The sequence below is a fragment of the Myotis yumanensis genome, unplaced genomic scaffold, assembly GCF_028538775.1.
Source record: "Myotis yumanensis isolate MYYU_CA2020_CCGP unplaced genomic scaffold, mMyoYum1.0.hap1 SCAF_2, whole genome shotgun sequence".
In the NCBI taxonomy this organism is placed as follows: domain Eukaryota; kingdom Metazoa; phylum Chordata; class Mammalia; order Chiroptera; family Vespertilionidae; genus Myotis; species Myotis yumanensis.
In genome coordinates this window covers 72708478-72733686 of record NW_027223753.1, presented here as the reverse complement: position 1 = coordinate 72733686, position 25209 = coordinate 72708478, and the positions used below count along the sequence as shown (strand labels likewise).

The 25209-nt window shown below is 37.8% G+C and overlaps 1 protein-coding gene across 2 annotated transcripts in view; it reads right to left on the bottom strand.

Moving 5' to 3' along the window:
* Window positions 1–25209, bottom strand: part of ABCD3 (ATP binding cassette subfamily D member 3) — a 91279-nt gene that overhangs the window by 6865 nt on the left and 59205 nt on the right. For both annotated transcript variants that reach the window (XM_070405641.1, XM_070405642.1), the window contains 11 exons: window positions 23761–23830; window positions 23582–23679; window positions 23110–23201; window positions 18719–18810; window positions 18555–18627; window positions 18365–18428; window positions 11364–11441; window positions 11196–11261; window positions 11012–11101; window positions 7155–7274; window positions 1729–1833 (listed from right to left, as the gene is read on the bottom strand). In XM_070405641.1, coding sequence (XP_070261742.1) covers window positions 1729–1833; window positions 7155–7274; window positions 11012–11101; window positions 11196–11261; window positions 11364–11441; window positions 18365–18428; window positions 18555–18627; window positions 18719–18810; window positions 23110–23201; window positions 23582–23679; window positions 23761–23830 — 948 coding nt within the window. The remainder of the gene's footprint in view (window positions 1–1728; window positions 1834–7154; window positions 7275–11011; window positions 11102–11195; window positions 11262–11363; window positions 11442–18364; window positions 18429–18554; window positions 18628–18718; window positions 18811–23109; window positions 23202–23581; window positions 23680–23760; window positions 23831–25209) is intronic.

The following is a 25209-nucleotide window of genomic DNA, read 5'->3' as shown; positions in this document are numbered from 1 at the left end:
TCCTAGCACATTTTCTATTTATTGTGAAAAATACATGAAAAAAGTATAAGAATGATAGAAATAGCAAAAGGTCAAGATCAATTTGCTTTTTAAACACAGAGTCATCATCCTTTCTGGAAAACCCTGTTTTGGAATTTGTCTTAGAATTCAGATTTTGGAAATGCAGTACTTACCACCCCCAGAGGGTCCTGGGACAAATTCTATAATTAAACACATAAATATTTCTATTGCAACACGTGTAGACACTGACAGTGAGACAGTTAAAGGAGTTTAAATACCTTTTGTTAGTTCAGACCAGGTTTGGCTACCCAGTGAGCTTGCCAGAAAATAATGAAAAATCTTTTGGTTTTAAAAAACTTACTGGATTTAGACTGCAAATAAGCTTCCACATATCTGAACTTCATATTTAAAAAAACATCAACACTAACTTAACTAATTGCTTTGGATCAGTGGTTCTCAACTAGGTGGTGGTGTATGCGTGCAATTTTCTCTTAGAGGACATTTGGCAATGTCCATAAACACTTCTGACTGTCACAACTGAGCATCTATTGACATTTAACAGGTAGAGGTAAAAACACCGCCAAACAGCCTATGGTGCATCCCACAACTAAGAAATTATCCAGACCAAAATGTCAATAGAGCTGAGACTGAGAAATCCTGCTCTACATCATTGTTTGTATCCAGGAACTTTCCATCATGAGTTCTAAATCTTATTGTCATGTGACAATTTTTTTTAAAAATCAGCAGTATATTCTGGATCACTTCTATCATGAGGTTTAAGTGCCCAATGTTGTATTTATACGTCTGCTGTATGAAGTGATAATGTAAAGTGATATCACTTAAAACTTTAAACGTCTTAAGTTTAGCTCCCTTATGGAAGGATTCTCAAATTGGTTAGGAACTGTAGGACAAAATAAGCATATTATATATATATGCTTTTTTATATATATTATATATTTTTAAAAAGCATATTATATACATGCATTTCTAACAGGCTCTCAGGTGATGTGATCCATGACCACACTGGGAGTAGCAGGAATTCATCCTTCCTGTGCAACATGACCTTTTATATTTATTATAAACTCCTAAAAAACAGCTACAAAATGTTAAAAGACTCTGTATTTCATTTATTGATGTAAATTCTTTTTGGATTTTGTTCCAAATTTTGTATAGATGTTAGTGATAATCTCTCACAGGAAAAAAAAACAACAACTGAGACTACTGAATAGAACGGAACCAATGTAGATAGCCCCAGAAAAGGCTACTAAAAGAAGCTTTGGTAAAATACTGCCTAGGCCAGAGGGAAAAAATGAATAAATTAAAGTTGCCAAATGATTACTGTTGCATTTTCTTGATTAAAACAAACAAACAAACAAACAAAAAAAACACACACACAAATCATATTTAGGTAAAGTTCATGGAACAAATTAAAAATATACCAGTTTATTAACTCTTAATATAGGGAATAAGGTGAAAGAAAAATAAGTTTAAATATATTTTTTGTTTCATATCTAAGATGTGGCTAAAGAGAATTATATACAGAATTCATTTACTTTTTCTTATATCTATAATCACCTTAAAGTCCTTGCTAAAGCGAGATATCTTCCTTTGATAGTAATTTTGTTACTTAATAATTTAGAATCTTCTCTTTGGGTAGCTATTTGGTTGGACACAGAGTAAAGCAGGAAGGAGGACGTGGACCTTCACACTGCAAACCTGTCCACTTACCTCTCGACAGTGATTGTAGATGTAGCCTTCCACGTCCACACTCACTGCGCTGGTGCACTCGTCCAAAATGGCAAACTGGGGTTTATGATAAAATAATCTTGCCATCTGAAGCAAAAAAATAATAATATTTTGTATAATCACATGCATAAGTTAATAAGCTAAAATAGGTTTACTTTAAATTAAGTATGCACTTACAGTCTTATAAAGCAAATATGAAAATTATTCTAACTCAAAAAAATCTATTTCCCAGAAATGAAAGCAATGTAAATAAACCTAGTTGTTTCTATTATTTCCTGAACAAAAAGAGAAATGTAATGCATAGGAAATACTGTTCAGAGTAAAACAAAACTTTCAGGACTGATATGAGGTGAAGTAGAGTTTCAACTAATATTAAAGAAAGTTCTCTACACAAGATTAAAGGGTACATATTTAAACCAAAAATCTTACAAGTCAGACTCATAAATGGCTCAGGTACAAAAATGTCTACCTTTAAATGTTTTGTTGCTTAAGTAATGCCCATTAATATTACATTGTCAATATTAATATTGTTATCAATATTCTCACCAATAATTTTTTGTGCACCTGTTTCATCAGCTTGTTCGTTTTTTAAAGCCTTTGCTAATTTTGTAAGTAAAAATTAACATCAAGATTGTTATAGCTTACATTTCTTTGATTAGCAGAAATGCTGAACATTTTCTCACATTTACTTTCTATATGTGTTTTATTTTCTGGGAATTATTTATTCTGATCCTTTGTCTAACAAATGACTTCACAGGGCTGCTGGAAGAATTAAACAGGATATGCCAGTCACAATCTACTTTTCCTCATCATTTTCCCAGTGCACTTTTTTGGTAGTTATATACTGCCATTGTATTACAGTTAGTTGAGAATATTTGGATCTCCTAACACAGGAGTGGGGAGCCTTTTTTATGCCAAAGGCCATTTGGATATTTATAACACCACTAGAGGCCCGATGCACGAAATTCATGTGGGGGTGGGGGGAAGGTCCTTAGCCAGGCCTGCACCCTCTCCAATCCGAGACCCCTGTGGGATCGGGCCTAAACTGGCAGTCGGACATCCCTCTCGCAATCTGGGACCACTGGCTCCTAACCGCTCGCCGGCCTGCCTGATCGCCCCTAACCACTCTGCCTGCCTGCCTGATGGCCCCTAACAGCCTCTGCCTGCCTGCCTGATGCCCCTAACTGCTCCCCTGCCGGCCTGATCACCCCTAACTGCTCTCCCCTACCGGCCTGATTGCCCCTAACCACCTCTGTCTCGGTCCCCGCCACCGTGGCTTTGTCCAAAAGGATGTCCAGAAGACATCTGGTCTATCCGGTCTAATTAGCATGTTACCCTTTTATTAGTTTAGATTCTCGGGCCATACAAAAGCATCAACTTAACCCTTTGTACACCATAAGTGTCTATAGACGCAATTAAATTCAAAATATCATGGCTTGTGGGGATGGTTTCCGTTTTGGACGTGTGGCAGTTAACTTGTTAAAAATTAACCTGCTTGCCTTAGCCAGTTTGGCTCAGTGGATAGAGTGTTGGCCTGCAGACTGAAGGGTCTCAGATTCAATTCCAGTCAAGGGCACATGCCCAGGTTGTGGGCTCGATCCCCAGTAGGGGCTGTGCAGAAGGCAGCCAATCAATTATTCTCATCATTGATGTTTCTATCTCTCTCTCTCCCTTTCCCTTCCTCTCTGAAATCAATAAAAATATATTTTAAAAAATTAGCCTGCTATGTTTGGTCAAACATTTAATTAACTCACCTCTAATGCCTTGGCAGGGCCAGACCAAATGATTTCATAGGCCCGAGGACCACACTTTCCCAACCCATGTGCTAACTAGATTATAAGGGCAGACACTTGGCTAATATTGAGTTCCGTGGAAATTATACCATAATTAAATTAGGTTTCTTATTATTAAAATAATGGGATAATAATCTCATTTCCCTACATTTATACTAAAGGAACTTTTAGAAATTTGTCACCAGACCTCCCATTATTCAATAGTATTATTCCATTCCCTCACATTCAAACCCTACTCTCCTTGCTCAAAATTCCTTTGGTTCATTTGTTTTACACAAACCTTCACTATTACAAATTCGCTATTTATTTTAGGTGGTTAAACCTTTCAAATCTGTTCTTCCTAAAAATTATAATTTTTATAATTTGTGAATGTAAATTTTTAATTTATAAAAACTGTCTTGTCTTCACTCAACTTTTTACTTTGAAAATTTCTAATCCTACTAAATAAATGAAAGAATAGTAAAATGAATATACATACTTCACCAACTTCATCAATGTTAATATTTGTTGCATTCACCTTTTCTTTCTCCCCACAAAACCTTTGAAAGTAGCAAAACAATATGCTGTCTTTTAAATTTCCCGGTCAATTCTCCAGACATTGGCCCACACAGGACATACTGCCAATGGCACGGTCATGCAGCAGTGCCATGGGTGAGCTTTTTCCGTTTTCCTAACAACTCTATCACTGTCCATCTGGCTTTACAGGATTCCTTCCCCACACCCTTACTTGTTTGTTTTGTTTTGTTAATCCTCACCCGAGGATATTTTTCCACTGATTTTTAGAGAGAGTGGAAGAGAGAAGGAAAGACAGAGAGAAATATCGATGTGAGAGAAACACATCAATTGGTTGCCTCCTGCACGGGCCCTGATCAGGGCCCAGGCCTGGGCAACCGAGGTATGGGCCCTTGATCGGAATCGAACCTGAGACCCTTCGGTCTGCAGACTGATGCTCTATCCACTGAGTCAAACTGGCTAAGGCCCCATTCCCTTACTCTGTAAGATATCCTCTCACTCCTCAAGACCATGCATTCTTGTCTTCAAATAAAAACTATCCCTTCTATACCTTTATACCACACACACACAAGATTCATTAGTTATGCACATTTATTTTTCTTTCCCTGAGTTTTCACTGTGTCCATTTATAAATCTTGACTATCCTCCCATTTTCTTTGACGTCACAGTACAGAATTTAAATTTGTTGTTTTGACTTGTAGTTATTCCTATAGCCATCCTCTAAATTGATTCAAGAAATGCCCATCACTTCAAATTTTCACTCCTTCAGCCCAATTTCCATTTTGAATATGGCTGGCATCTCTCTTTTGTTTATGGTTCATTCTTCACTCTAAATTATACTCATAGCACTAGCCAAACAAATCACAATATTAGGTTGATATTATGTTGGCATAGGATGGGTATACTTTTAGAAAAAGCAACATGCAAAATCAGGGAGTAGGAGGCAACAAGAAGGTAGAATATAACCTGAAGATACTAAGTAAGAAATTCTGCAATAAGCCATTTCTTTTGTCGTCTTTCCTTGGCTGCAGTTTTCTCTAACTTCCACGAGACTAACATTCTGGAAAGAAAAATTCCTCTGGATCTGCTCAAACTGTGATATATTCCATTAGAAAATGACTCTTTAAAAGTGATCCCTCTTAACAGAGTACTCCAAGTATCACTCTTAATATGTACTGTTCTACAGTGACATTTGATTAAGGATAAGTTTAATCAATCATAAAATTAAAATACAGTTCCTCTCAAATGCTTTTTTATAGTAGGAAAACTATAAAAATCTAAATAACTTTAAGTAGCAGATACTGAGCCCTGACACAAGGATATATATATAATGGCAGAGGGAAGGGGCAAGAACAGAATAAAGAATAAAATGATAACAAAATTAGGGTTGATCACCTCTAATATCTTCAGCTACTTCAGAGAATAGCCTGAGTAAGACAAAGAGATGTCTGTAGGGAAAAGATATTGAACGAGATCTCATAACCCAACCATAATTACTATATGTCCCAAGACCAACATGGTACAAAGTTTCCTCAACTTTTACAAAAAATGGATTAATGGTATGTAATTGAATCTGCAGTTTTTCCTTTCACAGGAAAACTTAAAATTTTTCAAAATTTCAAATTTACATGCAAGTTACTTTCAAGCATCTTTATTATTATTTAAACTAATCTATACTATAAAAATTGCCATTAAAAATATGAAAGTATAATAAAAAATAATAAATGCTCATTATTTTTGAATAATCAGAAAATACAGATAGCCATAAACAAGAAAGTAAAGATTCCCTATTATTCGAAACATCCAGAAATTATAGTGATTAACATTTGGCGTTCTGATTTTATATTTTAATATAAACATATAGAAAAAAATGTACATATAGATAATCATGCTATACATTCCATTACATAATCTTTTGTTTTACTTAATGTGTGAGGACATCTCTGTCCATCTTCTTGCATTATTACATAACTTCCTGTTCCCCTACTGGCAAATATTAGGTTTGCCAATCTTTTTTTTTTAAATAATTTTTTTTCTTTTTTATTGATTTCAGAGAGGAAAGCAGAGGGAGAGAGAGACGGAAACATTAATGATGCGAGAGAATCATTTATTGGCTGCCTCCTGCACATCCCACACTGGGGATCAAGCCTGCAACCCAGGCACGTGCCCTGACAGGGAATTGAACCTTGACCTCTTGGTTCATAGGTCGACGCTCAACCACTGAACCACACTGGCCAGGCTAGGTTTCCCAATCTTTTGTTTTGTTAAATGATACACTAAAGAAACTTCTTGTACAGGCATTTCTGTGCATTTATCCTGTTAATTCCTTAGGATAAGTTCTTAGAAGTGAACAATTAAATGTCAGTATACACATTTTAAAATGCTGTATCAATTTGCCAAATTGCCCTCCAGAAAGTTTGAACTAATTTATATTCTCTTTAAAGTGTATGAAAGTATCTATTATCTCACACCCTCATTAACACTAGTTATTATCATTCTTTTCAAAATTTTCCAGTTTTATAGGTTAAAAGGTATTTTTATTTAAATTGGCATTTCACTTATTACTAGTGAGGTAAAATATTTTTCATGTTTATTGGCCATTTGTATTTCTCCTTTTTGATTTAACTTGCTTAACCATGCTTTAACTATATTTTCTAATGTTTTTTTTAAAATCTTTTCATTGATTTCTAAAAGTTATTCATAATTCAAAAATATATGTTGTGAATTCTTTTTTTTTACAGTTTTTCATAACTTCAAGTATGTAGTTTAGATATTTTTCTTTTGTTTTAAGTAGCCAATATATCAATAACTTTCTTGTTTTTTACTTTTGGATCATGCTTGGAAGGGTATTTCTTATTCTAAGATTAAATAAATTTTTATCTGTGTTAAAAAAAATATGCAATAACCAATGGACATAAGACACTGGGGGGTAGGGGAGGCCAGGGGATTGTCAAGGGCGTGGGAAAAAAAGGAGAAATATGTAATACTCTTTGTAATAATTTAAGCAATAAAAATATATATCAAAAAATATGCAAGTAAAAATATGTGCCTTGATTAATCAAACAGGTGCATTTTTGTGCAATGTCTTCGGAGTATACTTACTGCCATTCTTTGCTTCTCTCCACCACTGAGCACATCCATCCAATCCTGAACACTGTCCCAGCCTCCTTCACGTTCAAGAATATGACCCAACTGGACATTATCTAAGTATTCCTTCAGTACCTTTCAGAAAAATGATTAAAGATGAAATCAAATGTAATAATATACCAACATTCTCTATGTTGCTTTATTTTTTAAACTAAAATCACTATACTTCTATTGCCAATATCATTTAAAGAGGTACATTTCACACAAAAATGTGGCACAAGGGTACCCTGAACTCTTTACTTCCTACCTATACTAATTTTGACAAAATATATCTAGCAGCTTAAGGAGGATACTACTGTACATAATTAAAGGACAAGAGCAATGAGAAAATAAATAATATTATAAACAAGGTTAAACACTCAAGAGTCATATTTACGCAAAGTGGTCAACATCTTACCTCAACTTGAAAAGTATAATTACTTTCAAAGCTTTAAAAGCTCTACAGGTTAGGATTAAACTGCCTGGCATTAAAAGTACATAACTGAACATGCTGGAAATGAATGACAATGAAAACACAACAATCCAAAATCTATGGGACACAGTGAAAGCAGTCCTGAGAGGAAAGTTTATAGCTCTACAGGCCTACATTAAAAAAACAAGAAAAAATGGTAATAAATCATCTCACTCTACAACTCAAAGAATTAGAAAGAGAGCAACAAGAAAAGCCCACAGTATCCAGGAGGAAGGAGACAATAAAGATCAGAGCAAAAATGAATGACACAGAGATGAAAAAAACAATACAAAAGATCAATGAAACCAAGAGCTGGTTCTTTGAAAGGATAAACAAGGTTAATGAACTTCTAGCCAGGCTCACCAAGAAGCAAAGAGAGAGGACCCAAATAAACAAAATCAGAAATGAAAAAGACAAAATAACAACAGACCCCACAAAAATGCAAAGGATAGTTAAAAAATTCTATGGACAACTCTATTCTGACAAACTAGACAACCTGGAGGAAATGGAAATATTCCTAGAAAAATACAACCTTCCAAAACTCAATCAGGAAGATTCTAAAAGTCCCAAAAGGCTGATAACTATGGAAGAAATTGAAGCAGTCATCAAAAAGCGTCCAGCAAACAAAAGCCCGGGGCCAGACGGCTTCACAGGGGAGTTTTACCAAACATTCAAGGAGGAACTAAAACCTATCCTCCTCAGGCTATTCCAAAAAATTCAAGAGGAAGGAACATTTCCAAGCACATTCTATGAAGCCAGCATCACCCTAACACCAAAACCAGGTAAAGACAACACAATGAAAGAGAATTACAGGCCAATATCCCTCATGAACTTAGATGCCAAGATCCTCAACAAAATCCTAGCAAATCGGATCCAGCAGTACATCAGAAAGATCATACACCATGACCAAGTAGGATTAATCCCGGGGATGCAAGGATGGTACAATATCCGCAAATCAATAAACGTGATACATCACATAAACAAATTGAGAGATAAAAATCACATAGTCATTTGACACAGAAAAAGCATTTGACAAATTCCAACACCCTTTCTTGATAAAAACTCAGCAAGGTGGGAATAGAAGGATCATACCTCAACATAATAAAAGCCATATATGACAAACCCACAGCCAACATCATAATCAATGCGCAAAAACTAAAACCATTTCCCCTAAGAACAGGAACAAGACAGGGATGCTCACTCTTGCCACTCCTGTTTGACATGGTACTGGAAGTACTAGCCATAGCGATTAGACAAGAAGAAGAAATAAAAGGTATCCAAATTGGAAAAGAAGACATAAAACTGTCATTATTCGCAGATGACATGATACTGTACATGGAAAACCCTAAAGACTCCATCAAAAAATTATTAGACTTAATAAATGAATTGGGCAATGTAACAGGATACGAAATTAACGCCAAGAAATCTATGGCATTTCTCTACACCAATAATGAATGTACAGAGAGACTAAAAAAGCAATCGCATTTACCATCGCACCAAAACAATTAAGATACCTAGGAATAAACTTGACTAAGGAGGTAAAAGACCTATACATGGAAAACTACAGGACACTGAAAAAGGAGACAGAGGAAGACATAAACAGATGGGAGAACATACCATGTTCATGGATTGGTAGAATCAACATCATCAAGATGTCCATACTACCCAAAACAATCTATAGATTCAATGCACTCCCCATTAAAATACCAAAGGCATATTTCACAGATCTAAAACAAACGTTCCAAATATTCATCTGGAATAAAAAAGACCTCGAATAGCTGCAGCAATTCTGAGAAAGAAGAACAAAGTAGGTGGGATCTCAATACCAGATATCAAGCTGTATTACAAAGCCACTGTTCTCAAAACTGCCTGGTACTGGCACAAGAACAGACATATAGATCAATGGAATAGAATAGAGAACGCAGAAATCGACCCAAACCACTATGCTCAATTAATATTCAACAAAGGAGGCATGAACAGCCTCTTCAATAAATGGTGTTAGGAAAATTGGACAGATACATGCAAAAAAATGAAGCTAGACCACCAACTTACTCCATACACAAAAATAAACTCAAAATGGATAAAGGACTTAAACATAAGACAGGAAACCATAAAAATACTAGAGGAATCCACAGGCAGCGAAATCTCAGACATATGCTGAAGCAATATCTTCACTGATACTGCTCCTAGGGCATTGGAAACTCAAGAGAAAATAAACAAATGGGACTACATCAAAATAAAAAGCTTTTGCACAGCAAAGGAAACCATCAACAAAACAACAAGAAAGTCCACTGAATGGGAGAACATATTTGCAAATGTTATCACCAATAAAGGTTTAATCTCTAACATTTACAGGGAACTCATACAACTTAACAAAAGGAAGATAAACAACCCAATCAAAAAATGGGCAATGGACCTAAATAGATACTTTTCGAAAGAAGACAGAAGGCCAAGAGACATATGAAAACATGTTCAAAGTCACTAATCATCTGAGAGATGCAAATCAAAACGACAATGCGGTACCATCTCACACCTGTCAGAATGGCTAACGTCAACAAATCAACAAACAACAAGTGCTGGAGAGGATGTGGAGAAAAAGGAACCCTTCTGCACTGCTGGTGGAAATGCAGACTGGTGCAGCCACTGTGGAGAACAGTATGGAGTTTCCTCAAAAAACTAAAAATGGAACTTCCATTTGACCCAGTGATCCCACTTCTAGGAATATACCCCCAAGAAACCAATTAGAAAGGATATATGCACCCCTATGTTCATAGCAGCACAATTCACCATAGCTAAGATTTGGAAACAGCCTAAGTGCCCATCAGTAGATGAGTGGATTAAAAAACTGTGGTACATCTACACAATGGAATACTACGCTGCAGTAAAAAAGGAGTTCTTACCATTTGCAACAGCATGGATGGAACTGGAGAGCATTATGCTAAGTGAAATAAGCCAGTCAGAGAAAGATAAATACCACGTGATCTCACTCATTTGTGGAATATAATGAACAACATAAACTGATGAACAAGGACAAATCCAGAGATGGAGAGGCATCGATCGGACCGTCGGGCCTCAGAAGGAAGGTAGGGGAGGGTGAGGGTAAGGGGGAGAGATCAACCAAAGGACTTATATGCAAGCATTTAGGCCTAACCAATGGACACGGACAACAGGGGGGTAAGGGCATGAGCAGGGGGGGATAGGGGTAACGTGGGGATAAGGACACATATGTAATAACTTAATCAATAAAAAAATTTAAAAAAAATAAAAAATAATTAAAAAAAATTAAAGTACGTAACTGGTTAAGAAAAAGAACCTTAAACATAGTATTTTCAGCAGGTCTGAGATATAAACCATTACGTACTAGGTCAGATATCCCCTTCCTTTTTTGATCTTCTCTTCCATCTGGATATATCACTTGGTCTCGAAGGGTTCCAAGGGTCATATAAGGTCTCTGATAACAGACCAAAATTCATTAGAAGTGAATTTTTAAGCAATAAGTAAAAGTATCTTTAAATTAAAGATTACAAAATAACTCAAGGTCTTACCTGAGGAACATAAAATAACTTTCCTCTCTCAGGTTTAGTTAGACGTCCTCCAAAAAGAGGCCATAACTAAAAAAGGAAAGAAGTGGGATGAGCAATAGTAAATTTCACAATGTGGTAGATCATATGGCAAAATAAAACTGCAAAATTTTGAGGCCAATTTGTACTTACTTCACCAAGAACACGGAAAAGTGAACTCTTCCCACAGCCATTTGGACCACAAATTAGAACATTGGCCCCAGATCGAACCTGAAAGAAAATTATGAATTAATGAATAATTTTAACAGATTTAATTTAATGAGGTAAATGAACTAGAGTGAATCTGTAAACAATGAATATTTCCTCAGAGTCCAAACGTTCTTTGCTAATGATAAACTTTCCGTTTTGTCTATAAATGTGATATCAGATGGAAGCAGTGGAGGGTATAGTTGAAGGGACCCTTTATTTTTGCTTACTTTCAAATTTTACTCGCTTTTTAATTTAAAAATCATTATTGATATTATCAACTTAATATCAACCAAATACAAAAAGCTAAAGCTTAAAAACTTGAGAATTCTTGAAAACAATCAATATGTATGGTTTTTTCTAATTTTTATTTTTCAATTACAGTTTACATTCAATATTATTTTGTATTAATTTCAGGTGTATAGCATAGTGGTTAGATAATCATATACTTTACAATGTGATTCCCCAATATTTCCAGTTCCCACCTGGCACATAATTATTATAATATCATTGACTATATTTCCTATGCTATCCAATCTTTCTAAAAAAATAATGGAATTGTACTATATATGTCCTACATTTGTTATTATTTCACAATATATAATAAATATTCTTCCAGGTCAGTATATTCAGATTCCTCCCATTCTTTTTTCTAATACTCGCAGTGTATCCTATATTAAGGATGTGCCATAATTTATTTAAATATTTAGGTTGTCTGCATTTTATTTTGCTCTTTTAGGTAATAGTGCAATGAACCTCCAAGTCAGTGAGCAAATTTATGCACTAGTGAAATATGATTCTATATATCAGATTCTTAGAAATAAGTGTTGGATCAAAGTATATATGCATTATAACTATTTGCAAGTGCCACCAAACTGGTCTGCAATAACATAAAGTTAAATAAGAATATGTAAAAAACTGGCTAAGTTCTAAGCTTGCAGTCTTGTATTAATCAACCCTGTGAAGATTCAGAAAACCTGGGTTATAATCTAGCATATAACATTACACAGCCATGTACACATGAGGAAGGGAGACAACGAAGGTGAAGAAAAAGGCGTTAGCCAAGCTGTGGCACCTACCTTAGACAATTTACTGTTGAGCTTCAGGTTCCTATTATTTAATTCAATAAATATTTACTAAATTCTCAGTGTCAGGCTCTGTTCTAGGCAATGGAGCTACATTTAAAAAAAAGAGAGAGACCAAAACCATCCACCCAAAACAATCAAACAAAAAGCCCAAACCCTCCCCCTACCAGCCTACATTCTAGTGCAGTGGTTCCCAAACTTATTTGGCCTACCGCCCCCTTTCCAGAAAAAATATTACTCAGCCCCTGGAAATTAATTTTTTTTAAATTTTAATAACAGTTACTCATCGCCCCCAAATGCACCTGTGGCCATCACCACCCCCTTGGATCGCTGCAGCGCCCACTTTGGGAATCACTGTTCTAGTGGGAGAGACATACAGTAAGTGTGCATAATAAATAAGCTAATTAAATAATGTTAGAAAATAAGTGCTACGGAGAAAAAATAGATCATAAGGAAATTTGGGAGTGGTGAGGGAGGTTGCATTTTTAAAGGGGTCAGGCCAGGCAACTGGGCAAATACTGAAAGAAGGAATGAATTAGGAATTTATCTGGAGGAATATTGTTCTAGTACAGTGATGGCGAACCTTTTGAGCTCGGCGTGTCAGCATTTTGAAAAACCCTAACTTAGCTCTGGTGCCGTATCACATAGAGAAATTTTTTGATATTTGCAGCCATAGTAAAACAAAGACTTATACTTTTGATATTTATTTTATATATTTAAATGCCATTTAACAAAGAAAAATCAACCAAAATGGTGTCAAAGGTTTGCCATCACTGTTCTAGTACTAACCCTACCACAAAAAGCTGATTCAAAGGCATTGAAGCAAGAATGTACCTGTTCTATTAAAAAAGAAGGAGGAGGCTGATTCGGCTGAAGAAAAATGAGAACAGAAGAGTAAGTAGGAAATGAGCTCAAAGAGATAAGCAGTGGGGGCAGGATAGTGGCAGGCAAATCCTACAGGGCATTGTAAGCCATTGAAAGGATTTTTAAGGCTTTTTGCTCTGATGAAATTGAGAACCGTTTGTATTATTTATAACTAGAGGCCCAGTGCATGAAATTCGTGCACTGAGGGAGTGGGGGCGGGGGTCCCCTCAGCCCTGCCGGCGCCTTCTTGCAGTCCAGGAGCCCTCAGGGGATGTCTGCCTTCTGATTTAGGCCCGCTCCCTATGTTAGCAGGTGGACATCCCTATCCCTCTCGCAGTCCTGGACCCCTCACTCCTCACCACCCGCCTGCTCGCTGCCCCTTACCGCTCGGCTCGCTGCTCCTTAGCGCTGCCGTGGAGGCGGGAGAGGCTCCTGCCACTACTGCTGTGCTTGGCAGCCATGAACCCGGCTTCTGGCTGAACGGGGTTCCCCCTGTGGGAGCACACTGACTACCAGGGGGCAGCTCTTGAGTTGAGCATCTTCACCCCACCCGCGCCCCCCGTGGTCAGTGCACATCATAGCGACCAGTCGTTCTGGTCATTCCGCCATAATGGTCACTTAGGCTTTTATTATATAGATAGCAAAAAAAAAAGTGACCCAAGAGAATGAATGGACAAAATGCAGCATATATCTATAATAATAAAAGGGTAATATGCTAATTAGACCGGACGTCCTTTCTGACATTCTTCTTTCTGGACAAAGCCGCAGCAGGTGGGGGCTGCTGCAGAGGCGGCAGAGGCCCCTGGACACGGTGGTGACAGTGGGCGGGGGCCAGGGCCTAGGCCCTTGCATGAATTTCATGCATCAGGTCTCTAGTATATATATAATATACAGTAAAATATTATTTAGCCTTAAAAAGGAGTGAAATTCTGAAACATGCTACAACTTGGATGAACTCTAAAGACATTATGAAGTGAAATAAACCAGTCACAAAAGGATCAATATTGTATTATTCTGCTTATATGAAGTACCTAGAGTAGTTTGATTCATTGATGCAGAAAGTAGAACAAAGGTTACCAGGAAATGGGGGGAGGAGGAAAATGAGGAGCTAATGTTTAACGGGTACACAGTTTCTGTCTGTTATGATGAAAAAGTTCTGCAGATAGTGGTGATGATTGCATAACACTAAATGTACTGAGAACCACTGAACTGTACCCTAAAAAATGGTAAAAACAGTTAAGTTTTATGTTATGTATATTTTACCACAATAAAAACAAAGAAAGAATGAGCTTCTTAAAAAAGGCTGAGAACTACTGGTCTACCACATAGCTGACCACATCTTATGCAATCAATGTTAAAGAATAAACTATTCTGAAAGACTTTTCCAGAGGAATGAACTGAGAAATTATTTTTAAGTATCATTTTGATGAACTTCTTTATGTGCACTTATCTATTTCCTTTTCCTATAAAATGGAATATAATGACTATTCCTAACAGTACAAGGTTATTATATAGTAATTTTACTCTACTAGAACAATGATGCCCTCACGAGCTCCTGCAGTTCAGAGAGCTGTTATTTACCTGGTTCCCTACTACTATGCTTTGAGTAATGTCATATCTTTTTTCTGCTCCTCACTGCTCATTATAGTCTTCACTGGTATCTAATACTTCTCCATACTATTTGTTTCAATATGCCAGGAAACTATAAGACCAAGTTTGTAATTATGTAAATAATAGCTAGACTTATGGACATTCTTCAGTTACTCCTATGTTCAACTGTCTTAGATTCGGCATTAACTTTTCTTTATTCCATGGCTTTTGGTAATGTTGGGATAAAACTTCCCATTATAAAATCAATCATGGTAAGCCAGTGGTAATTTCTCCATATTAAAGATTTATAAAAATGTATTTTTTTTTTCCTGGGTTGAATTAAGACTAAAAGCTGCCCTGGCTGGTGTGGCTAGATAGAGGGTCAGCCCACCCACCTAAGGGTCTTGGGCTCAATTCCCGGGCAAGGGCACATACCTGGGTTGCTGGCTCTATCCCAGCCCCCATCAGGGTGAATGCAGGAGGCAACCAATGTGTCCCTCTCACATCAATGTTTCTCTCCCTCTCTCTCTTCCACTCTCTCTAAAAATCAATGGGTGGAAGGAGAATCCTCTAGTGAGGATTAACAACAACAACAGGAAAAGACTAAAAGCCAACAATAACTTTTACTGAAAATTGAATTTGTAATAATACTTACTATTGAGGCTACTGGATTGACTTAATGGAGCAACAAATGCTTTGAATATTTTAATAAATATTCCCTGAAAAATAAAACTTCTTTATAAATCCTTTCTATTAATTTACCATAATAAATCATGAAAAAAATATACCCATAAATGATTTTAGTAAAAGAGAAATTATGCAAAAGTATTCTGCTTATGAGGATTTATAGGCTTCTTATACATTATAAATGTGCCTTACTAAAAGGTAAAAATTTGAGTAAGTTACTAAGTACTATTTTAACGTCCATATTATAATTTACAAGCTATCTTAGGGTCTCTTCAATCTATATCTAGATAGATAAATATGCCTGTGCTGAGGAGTTTTTATAGGAATAAGCTATACAATCTCTTACGTCAAATAACATAAGCTTAGACAAACTAATCATAAAGTATAAAACATTTACTTTTGGTGGTCAAGTCTGTTTTATTTATTTTTTTTATGAATAAGTCTTGTATTTTATTTAAAATATCTCTTAAAAATATGAATATACTGCTAATCTAAGGAATGTTAATTACTTACATGTCACCTAAAAATTAAGGTTTCTAAGGGTTAAGAATTCTAATTGGAAAGAAATTACAGTTTTCGTGTCATTTTAAAGGAAAAAAAAAGTGGGTTCTGAAAGTTGTAAGGTTTGTGAGGAAGGGTAATGTTTGTAAAGAGAAATGTTGAAAGGAAGTTATATAAATGGCACATGCCAATAAGCCAGGATAAAGTAGAATAGGGGCCAAGTCCATTTTATTATACCTATAACCAGGAAAAAAGGAATCTTTATTTCAAGTAAAATAGATGGATAGAAAGTAACTGGAGGTAAAAAAGAACTGAAGGATGTTTGTTGAATAAAGGAAGGCTATGTTAAGAATAACAATGAAAAGGATACATAGAACAGACTGACAGATCTCAGAGGGGAGAAGGAAGGGGAGGATGGGAAGAGATCAACCAAAGAATATATATGCATATATGCATAACCCATGGACATGGACAATAGAGTGGTAAAGGCCTGGTGGGAGGCAGGGTGGAAAGGGGAAGGGGCGGGGCAGGATGAGAGACATCTGCAATAGAGTCAACAATAAAAAAAACAAAAACAAAAAGAATAAAATGGAAAGACAAAAATAAATGAGAAAAGCAAAGTCTAACTTAAAATTCCTTAAGTCAGAGACAGAAGAGGAAAGAGGAATTCATTACAATAGCTCAAAAAGACAGAAGTCAAAGAAACGGTGGAGGAGAAAACAAAAGAATCACAGGATAGGTAACAGAGGGTATAAAATATAGTCACAAAGAAAAAAACTTAAAAAAGTAGGGGCATAACTGGGTACTCAAATAGGATTTTCCAAATGAAACCAATATAAGAGCAAGAAAGCAACGGCCTTTCTGAGACTATAAAAATGAAGTTATAAGAACTGGCTGGAAGTATATTAAATCCAAACATAAGGGCCTTAATGGGAAGGGCTTTTGGACTAAAAGGCAAATGAGAGCTTTTGTGTAGTACCTTATGATAAAAGTGAGTAATATTACAGACCATAATCATACTCTTACCTACTCTATGTATCTGTGTATACATAGAGTCCCAAATCCCACCCCACATGCTTAAGCTATGCGTGCATCTGTATTGTTGGATTAATTATTTCTGCATAAAGACAGAGTGAGGGAAAGTGGAAGAAAGGGCCAAGAGGATTCTTTAATGAAGAAATCTGATGACCCTTTTGATCCTTGGGTTGTGGCAATAATGGGACTACTGAAATCTAACAAAGATGGGGTTCTGATCTGTTTTATACCTGAAATCAAGCCTGATAGATACACACCAAACTGACTGAAGTACCTACAGCTAAATGAGAAAACACTTCTGTAATACTTGTAGGCATTCAATATTTACCAACTATATTTACATTTTCTCTACTTCCACTTGTGTTTCCTGGCTTTAAAAAATATAGTATACAATACTCATTGTTATTTAAATAAATTCAAACTACTTAGCATAACTAACATTTTTCATTTAAAAAAGAAACTGGAGATGTAATTAATAAAGATACATTACTAAGTATAGGAAAATTGAAGACATGTAAGATTATAACAATTTAAAAACAAATCCAGTGGTTGAGCGGCGACCTATGAACCAGGAGGTCACGGCTGATTCCCAGTCAGGGCACATGCCTGGCTTGTGGGCTCAATCCCCAGTGTGGGGTGTGAAAGAGGCAGCCAATCAATGATTCTTTCTCATTATTAATAATTCTAACTCTCTCTCCCTCTCCCTTCCTCACTGAAATCAATAAAAATATCTTTAAAAGTTAAAAATAAAAGCAAATCTAATAATTACATACCTTATTTTGTAAACTATCAGAAAGCAGTTGAAAAGAACCCCTACACATAACACAAATGATAAAAGGCCACATATATTGGCATATAGAGAGGAATTCTAGAGCTATGCTGTCTACTAGGTATGTGGCTAAAGATCAAATTTATTAAAATTAAATACAATTTAAAATTCAGTTCCTCAGTTGCACTAGCCAAGGACTTCATTTGCAAAAGACTTTTTATAGTAATATCTGAAATTCTAAAGTCTTATCAATTAAGAAAAATAGATTTCTAAGTATTTCAAGCACTTACTTTTTAAAGCAATTTTGTGGATTCAGAGATTAAGTCAAGCCTTAAAATTATTTTAAATATTCAACCCTTATGCATTTCACATTTTAAAGATAAGTTAAGTTTTTATACAATCATTTTAAAACTTACTTCAAAATTAAGATCTCGGATCAAGATATCTCCATTTGGCGTTGCTAAAGGAACATGATCAAATCTACAGAAGAAATTAATAAAAAAGGATAATTTTACATTAAATACTAAGCAAGTGTAGCTGAAAGAAAAGGGTACTATGTAGTTTAACAAATATTTATGTTCCTAAAAAGACTTTTTCTGTACGTACTTTATAATGTTATCAGCATTGATGATTTCTCCAGCTCCAGGTATCAAGGGAATGCTTTGTGCTCCTTCAGTACCTTAAATAGAAAATAAGTATTAAAGTATCATAACCACACTGTGTATTAAAGCAAAAACGTAAATTGTAAGACCTAGAACATTCATATTTACCCCTTTCTTGTTGAGAGATCATTGTGCGTTCATATTTTCCAGTTTTTAAATCCTTTAATACTTGCATTAATTCTGAAATCCGAGCAGTAAAACTGAAATTTAAAAAAAAGCTATGATCAAATCTCCAGAGGCTATCATATATTATTTATTTTTTGAGATAAAATTGACATATAACATTGTGTAAGTTCATATCTTTACTTTTTTTTTTTAATTCTTACCCGAGGATTTGTTTTTACTTTTTTATTTTTTTAGAGAAAGAGAAAGGGAGGGAGGGAGGGAGGGAGAGAGGGAGGGAGGGAGAGAGGGAGGGAAACATCGATTGGTTGCCTCCCATGCACACACAGACCTGGGATCAAACCAGCAACATAGGCATGTACCCTATCTGGGAATCAAACCTGCAACCTTTTGGTGTATGGGACAATGCTCCAACCGAGTCACCCACATCTTTTATTTTATACAAACTTAACTGAAGTTTAAAATTATTATCTAGTGTAAATAAAATAACCTAAAAGAAGTCTCATTAACAAAGTATTAGTGATAGTATGCATGTTTTACTATTACATTTCAGCACAAAAGCAGAAACGTGGGGATAAAGGGAGAGGTTTCATAGGATTCCTACCTCAACAGATACTTCTTTAATAGGTACTAGTAAGTCAAGAAAGTTGCTTGCTGCTATAAGTTTAAGGAAGTTTCTAGTAGATAGTAGTAGGACTAGTACTTGGGCATTCCATAGGCCCTGAGTTCCCGCTAGAGTGTGCTATAAAGCCTGGTATAAAGATGGCCTTCTATCTGATGAAGGTGTTTATTATACACTAGAGGCCCAGTGCACAAAATTCATGCACTTGGGGTGGGGGTTGGGGGTTCCCTCAGCCAGGATTGCAAGAGGGTGCAGGCCAGGCCACGGTACCCCACTGGTGTGCGTTCAGGGCTGGGGAGGGATGTGGGAGGTTGGCCAGCTGGGGAGGGACCTCGGGAGGGCTCCAGGGCATGTCCAGCCTGTCCCGATCAGCCAGACCCCAGCAGCAAGCTAACCTACCAATCAGAGCGTCTGCCCCCGGTGGTCAATGCACATCACAACAACTGGTCAATTGTCTGCCCCTGGTGGTCAGTGCATGTCATAGCAAGTGGTTGAGCAGCCTTAGCATATCATTAGCATATCATGCTTTGATTGGTTGAATGGCTGACTGGACACTTAGCATATTAGGCTTTTATTATATAGGATATGCCAAATGGCTGCTACCACCCTGCAAACAGAAGATTTGGAAGATTCCTCTCTTATTCTAAAGAGGGGAAAAGAGCCCAGTTGGTGTCGCTCAGTGGTTGAGCGACGACCCAGGAATCAAGCGGTCACCAGTTCAATTCCTGCACATGCCCAGATTGCAGGCTCAATCCTCAGTAGGGGGCGTGCAGGAGGCAACCAATCAGTGATTCTCTCTCATCACTGATATTTCTATCTCCCTCTCCCTTCCTCTCTGAAATCAATAAAAAAGATATATATTAAAAAATAGGAGAATCGAAGATGGCGGCATAGGTAAAACACCAGAGACTGCCACCGTGGACAACCACTTCAAAAATACAACTAAAAGTCGGAGCGGACATCAACCAGAACCACGGGAAGGCTGGCTGAGGAGAGTCTCTTCAACTAGAAGCAAGAACAACAGCATTCCGACGCTCAGCGGAGGAGCAGTGTGGAAAATTTAAAGGTACGGCGGTGCGGTGGTGAGGGTGCGCGCGCAAAGCGGGCTGGCGGCTGAGGGCGCGATTGTCGTTTTCAATTAGGAGCGAATCTCAGACTCTGGGCTACAGATCCGGGCGAGTCTCTAGGGACCCAGACTCAAACGGGAGAAGCGGGACTGTCTGGCTACAGCCCCTCCGAGGTTTGCAGCGATTGCTGGGACAGAGAGGCAGAGCCCCTGGGGACGGACTGAGAGCGGCCATAGCTGCTCCCTCCCCCCCGCCCTGTTGAGCCCGCCCCGCCCAAACCCTGCGCACAACCATTTGCCGACCGCCTCAGGCAAGGGCTGGACTAGCACCTCCCCTGAGGACTGAAGTTTTCCCACAGCTGATTTCCACCGCCAGTCGGCCTGGTGGTCAAATCCCTCTAGTGTTAACTACAACAATTAAGGCTTCGCTAGAACAAGACTGCGCACAGAGACCACAAGGGGGTGCACCAAGAAAGCATAAAAGATGCGGAGACAAAAAAACATGACAGAAATGGAGGATATGGAGCTAAGAATCGCAATTTTGAGGGCTTGCCATAAATTTGTGCAGAGCCTCACGAAAACTAATGAGACCCTCGATGCTACGATAAAGAAATTAGAAAGTAAGCATACACGGACTGAAATAAAGAATATTATACCCAATAGCAGACCAGAGGAGTGCAAGAATCAAACCAAAGATTCGTCAAAAAACACCCAATTGGAAAAGCATAATGAAAAAAGAATCCAAAAGTGTGAAGACAGCGTAAGGAGCCTCTGGGACAGCTTTAAGCGGACTAATATCAGAGTCATTGGAGTCCCAGAAGATGAGAGACAGCAAGATATTGAAAACCTATTTCAAGAAATAATGGCAGAAAACTTCCCCCACCTGGTGAAAGAAATGGACTTACAGGTCCAAGAAGCGCAGAGAACCCCAAACAAAAGGAATCCAAAGAGGACCACACCAAGACACATCATCATTAAAATGCCAAGAGCAAAAGACAAAGAGAGAATCTTAAAAGCAGCAAGAGAAAGAGCCTCAATTACCTACAAGGGAATACCCATACGACTGTCAGCTGATTTCTCAACAGAAACTTTGCAGGCCAGAAGGGAATGGCAAGAAATATTCAAAGTGCTGAATACCAAGAACCTACAACCAAGATTACTTTATCCAGCAAAGCTATCATTCAGAATTGAAGGTCAGATAAAGAGCTTCACAGATAAGGAAAAACTAAAGGAGTTCATCACCGCCAAACCAGTATTGTATGAAATGCTGAAAGGTATCCTTTAAGAAGAGGAAGAAGAAAAAGGTAAAGATACAAATTATGAACAACAAATATGCATCTATCAACAAATGAATCTAAGAATCAAGTGAATAAATAACCTGATGTACAGAATGAACTGGTGACTGTAGTGAATCAGGGACATAGAGGGGGAATGGACTGACTATTCTTGGGGGGGAAAGGGGAATGGGAGATTCGGGAAGAGACTGGACAAAAATCATGCACCTATGGATGAACTCAGTGGGTGGGGAGTGAGGGTGGAGGGTGGGGTGGGAGCTGGAAGGAGGGGAGTTATGGGGGGAAAAAAGAGGAACAAATGTAATAATCTGAACAATAAAGATTTAAAAAAAAAATAAAAAAAAATTAAAAAAAAATAAAAAAAAAAAATTAAAAGGTATTTTTTAAAAATAAAGAGGGGAAAAGATAAAATGTTCTTAATATTAGATAGAAATCACTGTGGCAATAGAGAGAAATCAAAACTAATGACAAAAGGTTGAGGCATATAAGAATGACATCATCGTCAAAGAGAAAGCGTTCTATATCAGACACAAAACAGGATTTTCCTGTGAATAACAAGCAGAAATCTCCTAAAGAAAAAGAAGCATCCGTATGCCATGAACTGCACCAGAAAGTTAAGTAGGAAGAATGTCAGCGTTCGCAAGTGAAAGAGGCTCCGCACATAGTTTACAACTTCTTCTATCTTGCCCTCAAGACTTTAACTGCCATAGGAGGAGGGGGAGCAATAAAGAGGAAATATGCAAATGAACCTCTGGCCTGGCAAACACCTTAAGCCATCCAATTTTTCCAGATGATATAAAATTTATGGTCCTTTTTTACATTATACTGTGTGTTTTTTATACCAACCTTTTATATTAAGAGCTTGAAATACTGAAATATTTAATTCCATTTTATGGTCTAAGAACAATATTCTTAGACAATATGACCATATTTACAACTGTACCTACAGATACCACAAGATAACTTTTCATTTTATCCCATTAATATCAACCTCATCCTTGTTCATCTTTTGCTAGGTTGCCAGTATCAAAGATTTAAGAAAAACAAAGTATTATGGGAAACAGAAAGTTCAACTGAGAAGATTCTATTCATTAACTTAATTTTCTGTGAATTAATAAGACTGCCATGATTGAACATTTCCCAGATTACTGAATACCAGTGTCCATGAAGCAGTTTAAGAAATCCTAACCTAGTTTAAGGCTCAAAACAACTATCTAAAGGAAACATAAAGACTTCACTATCAGAGAAAAATCTTCCTTAATTCTTTATCAAAACCAGCTTCCAGGAGTAGCAGCTTCAGTTATCACTGATCTTAACTCCAACAGAGCACAATCATTAAGGATAACATATTTTTAAAAATTCTCTGCAACTGCTCAATACTAATCTTACTTACCCAGCCAATCTAGTCATTTCACGGCCAGCCAAAACTATTCGACCCAGAGCTTGAGACATCCGCAAAAGCATCCTTCCACTTTGGTAGTAATCCTTAAATAGAAATAAATATTAGTTTTCACTTACGTTTCTAAGATTAAAAACTAGGTTTTCTTTTTCTTCTTTTTTTTTTTAAACCTTAACCAAGGATATTTTTTCCATTAATTTTTAGAAAGAGTGGAAGGGCAGGGGAGAGACAGGGAGAGAGAAACATCGATGCAAGAGAAACACATCGATTGGCTGCCCCGACAGGGACCAGGGATCGAGCCTGCAACCAAGGTACATGGCCTTGACCGGAATAAAACCTGGGACCCTTCCGTCCAAGGGCTGATGCTCTATCCTCTGAGCCAAACTGGCTAGGGCAAAAACCAGGTTTTCTTTATTTTTATATTTAAATTTTCAATGTACCATTATTATTATTATTACTACTTTACCTCCAGAAGTTCTGAATGTGTACTCTTGAGATGTCGAGGATGAGACAAATCTAGGAAAGGGCGGCTGACAACTAGGTAACCAACTACAGTGGCAAGATCTGAAACAAAGCAATTAAGATTTAAAATACTCCACTTATTCCACAAATCTCATTCCACTATCTCTTTTATAGCATACTTACATTTGGCAATTATGCTATCGATGAAGCCCATAGAAAACCGAAACAAAATGAAATTATGCAGGTGTTCTACCTGGCAGAAAGCAAAAGCAAAAAAATAATTATTTTCTATGTTTAAAAAACACACAAATCTACCATAAGGATAAAAGAAACTGTGTAATATATTTACTCAACAAATATTTACTGACTGCAAATGATTTCTGATTATATTGTATACTAGAGGCCCGGTGCACAAAAATTTGTGCACTGGGGGGGGGGGGGGGGGTCCCCCTGAGCCCAGCCTGTGCCCTCTCGCATTCTGGGACCCCCTCGGGGGATGACAACCTGCTGGCTTAGGCCTGCTCCTCGGGGGATTGGGCCTAAGATGGCAATCAGACATCCCTCTGGCAGCCTGGCAGCCCTCGGGGGATGTCCACTTGCCAGCAGGGAGCAGACCTAAGCTGCAGTCGGACATCCTTAGCGCTGCTGAGGAGGCAGGAGAGGCTCCCACCACCACCGCTGTACTGGCAGCCATCAGCCTGGCTTGTGGCTGAGCAGAGCTCCTCCATGTGGGAGCTCACTGACCACCAGAGGGCAGCTCCTGCATTGAGCGTCTGCCCCCTGGTAGTCAGTGTGTGTCATAGTGACCAGTCATTCCCAGTCTTTCTGCTGTTAAGGTCAGTTTGCATATTACCCTTTTACTATATAGGATAGAGGCCTGGTGCACGGGTGGGGGCCGGCTGGTTTGCCCTGAAGGTTGTTCCGGATCAGGGTGGGGGTCCTGCTTGGGTGCCTGGCCAGCCTGGGTGAGGGGCTGATGGCTGTTTGCAGCTGGTCACACCCCCTTCAGGGTGGGCGTCCTCACTGGGGTGCCTGGCCAGGCTGGATGAGGGGCTGATGGCTGTTTTCAGGCTGCCCACACCCCCTTTAGGGTTGGGGTCCCCACTGGGGTGCCTGGCCAGTCTGGATGAGGGGCTGAGGGCTGTTTTCAGGCTGGCCAAGCTGGCGACTAAAGCTCCCAGCCTCTCCTTTTTTTTTTTATTCTGGGATTTATTTACCTTCTATAACATTTTTCCCAACTTTTAAAAAAGCACCCTTTGGCCAGGCATGGCTTTGATTCCAGCTCCGAGGCCATGGCCTGCTGAAAGCAGATATCTGGGGTTTGTTTAGCTTCTATAATTGCAACTCTGTTGCTTAGAGTGGAGCTCAGAGCCCGGCCGCAGCAGGGAGGGAAGAGCAAGCAAGCCTCCTGCTCACTTCAGTTGTGTGGCTGCCGGCCGCCATCTTGGTTGGGCTAATTTGCATATCCTGCTGATTAGCCAATGGGAAGCGTAGCGAAGGTATGGTCAATTACCATGTTTGTCTATTATTAGATTAGATCACATTTCATTGAGCACAATGATGATCTCAGAGCAGGTGCCAAACAAATACTTCATGAAACCATTTTTATACAAACAGAATGAAAATTACATA